Genomic DNA, 7,500 nt, shown 5'->3' with positions numbered 1-7,500 from the left:
GGAAAAATTAGGCGCCGATATCTTAACGAGTAGCTGACGGAATTCGCCGGTTGCCGGCTTCCAATAAAACCTCTCCTGTGGATTCTGGATCCTGAATAGTGGGTCCCAGATCCCAAGTTGTGGATTCCGGATTCCAAAGCCTCACATTTGCTGGATTCGACATACCTTCACATTCGGCGAACTAGGACTATTACTTTGATGTAAAAATGTATTGTTGACAGAAATTTCCTCTTCCATGTGTTCTTTTTCATGCCCTGTATATTTTCTGATTCATTGTTTTGTGAGCGTACAACCTTGGTGAGTGAAGCTACGTAAAAGTGTGTACATTTACAAGTCAATCAATGTCACGATTATTCAAAGAAAGGTGTTAGGGATTATGTATTGTTTAATAAACAAGCAGGGGTGTGAGACTCAGTGTCCCTCTTAAGTCTAGACTACATGTAATGCAAAATGTGAGTGGAAGATATTAGCATACAAGGAAACATGCTACTCCTCATTACTATTCTTTTGTAGAGAATTCTGATGAGGATTTAAAGCTCATGAACGTGACGTTTTATGGGTATTTTGATAGGCTGTTTCTCTCATGAATTATTAATGAATTTCATGAACACCAAATGAGTGGTCCCGAGGAAAACAGTTCATTTTGTTTCCCGAGAATCTCAATGTTTCAGCCGAGGGAAACATTGAAATTTGAGGGAAACAAAATGAACTGTTTCCTGAGGGACCAGTCATTAAGTGATTTGTTACACAATGTACAGCACAAAACGAAAAACGTGCAATGGCAATAACACTGGCGGTCGTCGGTCAGCATTCGCGGGTAACAGTGCACTGTTACCCTCTGAAGTCATAGATTTTGCACTGTTGCCCACTCAGAGACTTTTGTCAGGAAACAGTTTTATTATTAGATGTCATGTGACCTCGAAGTAACCAATGAGAGCGTGCACTGTTGGGGGAAAAAATTCAGCTATATAGCATTAATATTTATATAACTATTCTTTCACTCTACTAATTTAAGAGACTAGAAATTTAATGTTGGTTTGGAGAAAATCTCATTATCCTACGTTTTTATCTCCAACTGTGCACGCCATATCGGGGCGTTTTATGGCCATTCAAACAAATTATTGAAACAAACACCAAAGCTGGCCAAAAGTCTGAAGGTAAAAGACAATTTTAAGAAAAGTCTTAAAACTGTTTAAAGTACTAAGAAGACCTTTAAGAAAATCTCGTTTGTAAAAGGAACAACTGTCAATACCAATAAGGATATGGAAAATGTTATTTGTTATTAATTTTATTGAGTAATGGAGTTAGCGCCGTAGGTACTAGAGTAAGTTGCCAGTTTTCTAAGCTACATTGACAAATCAAGTATGTACATAAATAATGACCGGATATTTTTCTTTTCTTTTCTTCCCTTAGCTATTACTTGGTCTTCCTTTTCTCTTGGATAATCCAGTCAGCTACATCACCAGGGCATTCAACTTAGGTCGACAGTTCTTGTTTAAGTGGACAGTGAATTGGAGATTTCTTCCTGAGTGGCTTTTTCTTAGTCGATACTTTCATTTTGGCCTGCTGGTCTGTCACGTTATAGCATTGCTGTTATTTTATCGTTACAAATGGAGAAGGTAATGTCTTTTTTCTGGCATTTGAAAAAAGCTTTGAAAGTGAGAATGTTTGTATCATAGGAGAGAACATCAGTGGAAACAACAACAATTTGCGGCAGGTTTCTTTTGCAGGTCACAGGTCACAGGTCATTGTTTTACTAATACAGAAAGCATCCTAAACAGTCATAAAAGCTAACCTTAGGTTTAGTTAGGCCTAAGGTTAGCTATTCTGAATGTTTAGGATGCTTTCTGTATAAGTAAAACAATGACCTGTGACCTGTAAAAGAAACGTGCCGAACAATTTCCGCCAGAGACTTCACAATATGTGACACAGCGAAGTCAACGAGTCCTCCATCAGACGACAGGGAGTTTAAGAAACGACGACGGTGATGACCACGACAACGCCACAAAACAATGATATCATTGGTTAAAAGAGCATAAATAATCGTGCTACACATGCAGCACGGATTTTAGCAAGTATCTTAGCGGTCCTCTACATAACGACGACGTGAAATCACCAAATTTGAGGTTTTGACGACAACGTAAGCATGCAACAGGGAATCCTTCATTCTCTTTTTTCGCTCTGAAACCGCTTGTACCAATTTATTTGTAGGACACTTCTCTATGTTGTAGGAGATTGAATAATCGCGAAAGACTTATGATGGAGCCATATTATATTTTGAGGTGACGTTTTCGTCGAAATATAACTTTGCAATATCGTAAGTCTTTCGCGATTATGTCGTTTACGTCGTACAATGTGGACGAAGTGCCCGCGGGGGGGACTCCCATATGGAACAGACGGGGATGCTCGTCGGAAATTTTGAATTTAACCCCTAAAGGAGACCATCTGGGCATGGCTCAAGCTTTTTGTGACCCTTAAAGGAGACCAATCTGGGAGTGGCTCAAGCAAATTTTGACCCCTAAGAACAAGTTTAAAAAAAAATTGACTTCTGTTTCTCTTCGCGTAATTTTTTTTTTTTTTCGCGGAACCCTGAACGAGACCTTGGCGGCTTAAAATATTGGTGCTTTGCCTGGAACACCCTAAGTGAGACCAAAATCCAAAATTTACACCCCTAAGCGAGACGACGAGCATCCTCGTCTGTTTCATATGGGAGTCCCCCCCCCTCCCCCCGGGGGACGAAATGCCCTAAGAATAAAACGGTACGAGCGGTTTCCGAGTGAACAAATTAGAATAAAAGATTCACATTTGTAATATCACATTGTCGTCAAAACCTCAAAAAAAAGCTTAAGCAATGACAGCAATGACAGCAGCGACAGCAACGAGACCGTCACAAATTTGCATATTTAGTGTGAAAACAATAGCTTTGCACGCCCTGCACATGCGTTTTTCACTTTTGTCCATTTCTTTGCCGTCGTCAACAAAATTTGAGGTTGACGTCAGCAGTTGATGGTATTTTTTCATTCTGTCCTCCAAATTAAGCGCCGTTCCGACCAATGTCATTTTTGAGGAACTACCCCGCCCTTGCAATATTTAAAAGGTTGAAATAGTCATGAAGTGATTACAAGAACGTGAATTTATATTTTGAGATGACGTTCTCATCGACGTCGTCGTTTCTTAAGCTCCCTAAATAGACCAATTCGGCTAACCAGAGTTAACTCTGGGCTAACTCAATGTTGTACCCAATTCAAATCTCTCGGGGTTAAGATTCTTTGTGTGTTGAATTTGCATGACAATGAAGCATTCACATTTAAATGAGACGGAAATACTTGGAACAAAACGTTTTATTCCCAAAAGATTTTAATTGGGTACAACATTGAGTTAGCCGAATTGGTCTATTTGATGAAAAATATGTGCTAAAAATATGTGCCGCACACGCAGTGCTCAAGGTTTTTTTTCCTCTTTCAAACCAATGATATTGTTAAAAGCGGTATTTTCTAAAAAATCAAGTGGTACTGCGTCGGCGTGGAAGTAGTACACAAAAATTCGGTTTTATCAACGGAGTTGACAATATAAATTGACCACCGTACAGAGATCCTAAAAGCTGACGTTTCGAGCGTTATCCCTACGTCAGAGCGAATCGAGGAATTCTGAGTTGTGTGTAGTTTCTATAGTGGAGTAGGAACTACGCTATTGGTGGTAACATGGCAACGTGAAAAATGGGAAAACATTAGTTAAATAAAGCGTTCATTAATATCGTAGGGATTAAGGGTGCCTATTTGGAAGGTGAATTTTTGCTCTAGATTCTTGCGGCTTTTCGTCGTACCTTGATGTAGAGAAAGGCCGCAGATAGCCATGTGTTGTCTACGGCCTTTGCCTACATCAATGTTTTTCACGTTGCCATGTTACCACCAGTAGGGAGCTCAAGCAACAACAACGGCGACGGCAACGAGAACGTCATCTCAAAATATAAATTCACGTTATTATAATAACTACGTGGATATTTAAACCTCTCTAATATGACAAGGGTGTTGTAGTTACTCAAAAGTGACACTGATCGGAACGGAGCTTAATTTAGGGGAGAAAATGAAACTTTATCCTCAAGTGCGGACGTTCGTCATAAAACCTCAATCATTAGGGAGCTTACGAAACGAGGACGACGACGGCTACGAGGACTTCATTTAAAAATACGAGTTCGCGTTATTCATATCACTACGAAACTGTTTCACGTCGTTTCGCGTTAAAAATGTGTAGTAACTGTCGAGGAATTAACCTGGCATGAGTGAGTTGGAAGAGTAGAGAGAGAACTGAAAATTCATCGTCATGTGCTAACGTCCTCTACAGAACCTTGAATTTGGTCATTTCACGTCGTCATTTAGGAGATGACGGCAAAGAAATGTACCAAAATGTAAAACGCACGTGCAGAGCGTGCAGAGCCATTGTTTTTGCTCACTAAACCTATTGTTTTATAGCGTCGTCGTTGCCGTCGGCGTCGTCGTTTCGTAAGCTCCCTCCCTATTGAGGTTTTATGACGTCATCTCAAAATGTAAATTCGGGTTATTGTGATCGCTTCGTGACTATTTCAATCTTTTTATTATGACAACGGTGAGGTAGTTCTTCAAAAATGACACTCGTCTGAACAGCACTTAACTTAGGGAAGAAAATGAAAATTTATCCTCAAGTGCTGACGTCCTTGATAACACCTCAAATTGGGCTATGTCACGTTGTTGTTTTGCTGACGACGGCAAAGACATGGACAAAAGTGAAAAACGCACGTGCAGGGCGTGCAAAGCTATTGTTTTAGCCTACTAAATATGCAAATTTGTGACATGCTGGTTGCCATCGCCGTTGTCGTTGCTTAACCGAATAGTGTAGCCCCTAATCCACTCTAAAAACTACACGCAAGACATAATACCTCGATTCGCTCCGACGAAGGGCTAACGCTCGAAACGTCAATGATATTGTTGTTTTGTGACGTTTTCGTTGACCGCCTCGTAGATAATATCATTGGTTAAAAGAGGAAAAAAGTCCTGCTGCACGCGCGGCACGCATTTTTAGCACATATCTTTGCGGTCCTCTGCACATCAACGACGTAAAATCCCCAAATTTGAGATTTTGACGAGAACGCGAGCGTACAAATGGGAATCTCTCATTCTGTAGTTTTACTTTTAAACCGCACGTTCCAATTTATTTTGAGGATACTTCGCCCACATTTTACGACGCGAACCGCAAAAAACTTACGATATTGCAAAGTTGTATTTTGAGGTGACGTTCTCTTAGATCTCGCTGTCCATAAGGCGCCCGCAACGAGGAAACAATGTTGCGGAAACATTTCGGGAAACAATGTTCCTCGTTTGCTGGCGCCATCAAATCTTAAAGTCGCTAATGTCATTTAATAAGCAATACAATATTTCCTGCGCTTGGCTTTTGATCTGTTCTACAGTTCTTTCCCCTACTCCGCGAATCTGCGACTTGAAATGATCAGTCCCGGGTTTTGCAGAAGACGTAGAGTACATACATAACACGTTCCCTCCAATAACCAGATTTAGGGTTTTGACGACATCGTGGGCATAGAAAACGGATCTGTCATTCTTTATTTCTGCTTCAAAACTGTTCGCACAAATCCTGTTGCAAGATACCTCGCACGTATATTACAACGTGAACAAGATGGACAAATCGCGAAATTGACATTTTCTCCGCCTTGCTAAACTCCCAAATTTTGGGTAGACTTTTCATATATATACCGGACTAAAATAGCGGAGGACAAGAGAGCCATTGTTACTCCGAGTTGGCCTTGCTAATTAGGTATTAAGTGAAGCTATGATCTTCGCAGTTATGAGCGCAATTTTTGCAATTGCGTAGAGAAGCCTGAAGAATTCAGAACTTCAACGGGGTTTGAACCCGTGACCTCGCGATTCCGGTGCGACGCTCTTAGGGTGCGTTCGATTGACCGTATTCCGGAATAGGAATACATAGAATATAAGTTAGAAGTCCTTTGTTTTTACGGAGATTCACATTAAAATTGTCAAATATCTGCTAAAATGCTATTTTAAACATATTTTTGTTATCCTTGCTGCTTCGAAACGCGCCAAACGTACCGTTTTAATCATCACTCCACGTATTCTTATCCCGGAATAGGGTCAATCGAACGCGCCCTAACCAACTGAGCTATGAAGCCACTGACGTTGGCAGCTGGTCATTCGTGGGTTCTAATGGTCCCGTGCGGAATGAATCAATGATGAAATGGTATATGAAATGAATCATACATGAACTGCGGATATGAAATCAAGTGAAGCTATGATCTTCGCAGTTATGAACGCAGTTTTTGCAATTGCGTAGGGGAAGCCTGAAAAATTCAGGACTTCAACGGGGTTTGAAAATTTGAAATGAACCATATACTGAACTGCGGATATGAAATCAAGTAAAGCTTTGATCCTCGCAGTTATGGACGCAATTTTAGCAATTTCGTAGAGAAGCCTGAAAAATTCAGGACTTCAACGTGGTTTGAACCCGTGACCTCGCGTTACCGGTGCGACGCTCTAACCAACTGAGCTATGAAGCCACTGACGTTGGGAGCTGGTCATTTGTGGGTTCTAATTTTCACGTGAGGAATGAATCAAAGAACGAAATGATATATGAAATATATCATATACTGAACTGCGGATATGAAATCAAGTGAAGTTATGATCCTCGAAGTTATGGACGCAGTTATGGACAGCGAGGATGACGTTCGCGTTGCCGAAGCCGTGGTCATCGCTTAATTTCCCCATTTTTTATTTTTCTAGTGTGCGGCCGGCTTAAACAAGACCAGCGGCAACGCAGGTTTCGTGCCACTCCTTGAAATGCTTGAAAAGCCCTGGAATTTAGTTGGACTTCAAGGGCGCTTTAAAAGCCCTTGAAAGAAAGGATTTTGTGGGAAACTGCTTGAAAAGTCCTTGAATTTAATGCTTAGGTGAAAGTTGTAGAGATTGCATCATGCCAAGAGAAAATGAAGATCACGCTAAGTTAAAGACAAGACATCTCAAAAATTGAGCAAATTGACTATTGGGGAAAGATTAATGAAAAAATTAACATGCCCGTGCATGCAATTAACTTGCAGGATGTGGGAAAGAAGGCTTTTTCAGCAAAGAAACACGATGTATGGCATTGAAATCTGCTTACAAACACTCCTTGAAAACTCAGTTTCTGGTTGTTGAAAACTCCTTGAATACTCCTGGAATTTTATATACAAAACCCAGCTCGAACCGTGGCTCAACGTCGGCGAAAACGTCACTCGGAAACAAAAATATAATTTAGTACTGTCGTAAGTATTTCGCGATCATTCCATCTTGCTCACCTTGCACAATACGGGCGAACGGTTTTTGACTGAAGATAGAAAATTGTTTATTGTTGTAGGCGCTCGTTGTCGTCAAAACCTAAAGCACGATTTTTTTCCTTTTTTTAACCAATGATATTTGTTGTAGCCGTAGTTCCCATTGGGGACCTTTAGATTCTAGGAAGAGG

The 7,500-nt window shown here is 40.6% G+C and overlaps 2 protein-coding genes across 3 annotated transcripts in view; one reads left to right on the top strand and one right to left on the bottom strand.

Moving 5' to 3' along the window:
- Positions 1-7,500, bottom strand: part of LOC138051401 (tetratricopeptide repeat protein 28-like) — a 695,954-nt gene that overhangs the window by 190,990 nt on the left and 497,464 nt on the right. The window lies entirely within an intron of this gene.
- Positions 1-7,500, top strand: part of LOC138051419 (dol-P-Man:Man(5)GlcNAc(2)-PP-Dol alpha-1,3-mannosyltransferase-like) — a 26,432-nt gene that overhangs the window by 14,221 nt on the left and 4,711 nt on the right. For both annotated transcript variants that reach the window (XM_068897612.1, XM_068897613.1), the window contains exon 6: positions 1,414-1,619. In XM_068897612.1, coding sequence (XP_068753713.1) covers positions 1,414-1,619 — 206 coding nt within the window. The remainder of the gene's footprint in view (positions 1-1,413; positions 1,620-7,500) is intronic.

This window comes from Montipora capricornis, chromosome 6, assembly GCF_036669925.1.
Source record: "Montipora capricornis isolate CH-2021 chromosome 6, ASM3666992v2, whole genome shotgun sequence".
Classification (NCBI taxonomy): Eukaryota; Metazoa; Cnidaria; class Anthozoa; order Scleractinia; family Acroporidae; genus Montipora; species Montipora capricornis.
The sequence above is the reverse complement of the archived record's forward strand: the minus strand, read 5'-3'. Positions and strand labels throughout refer to the sequence as shown.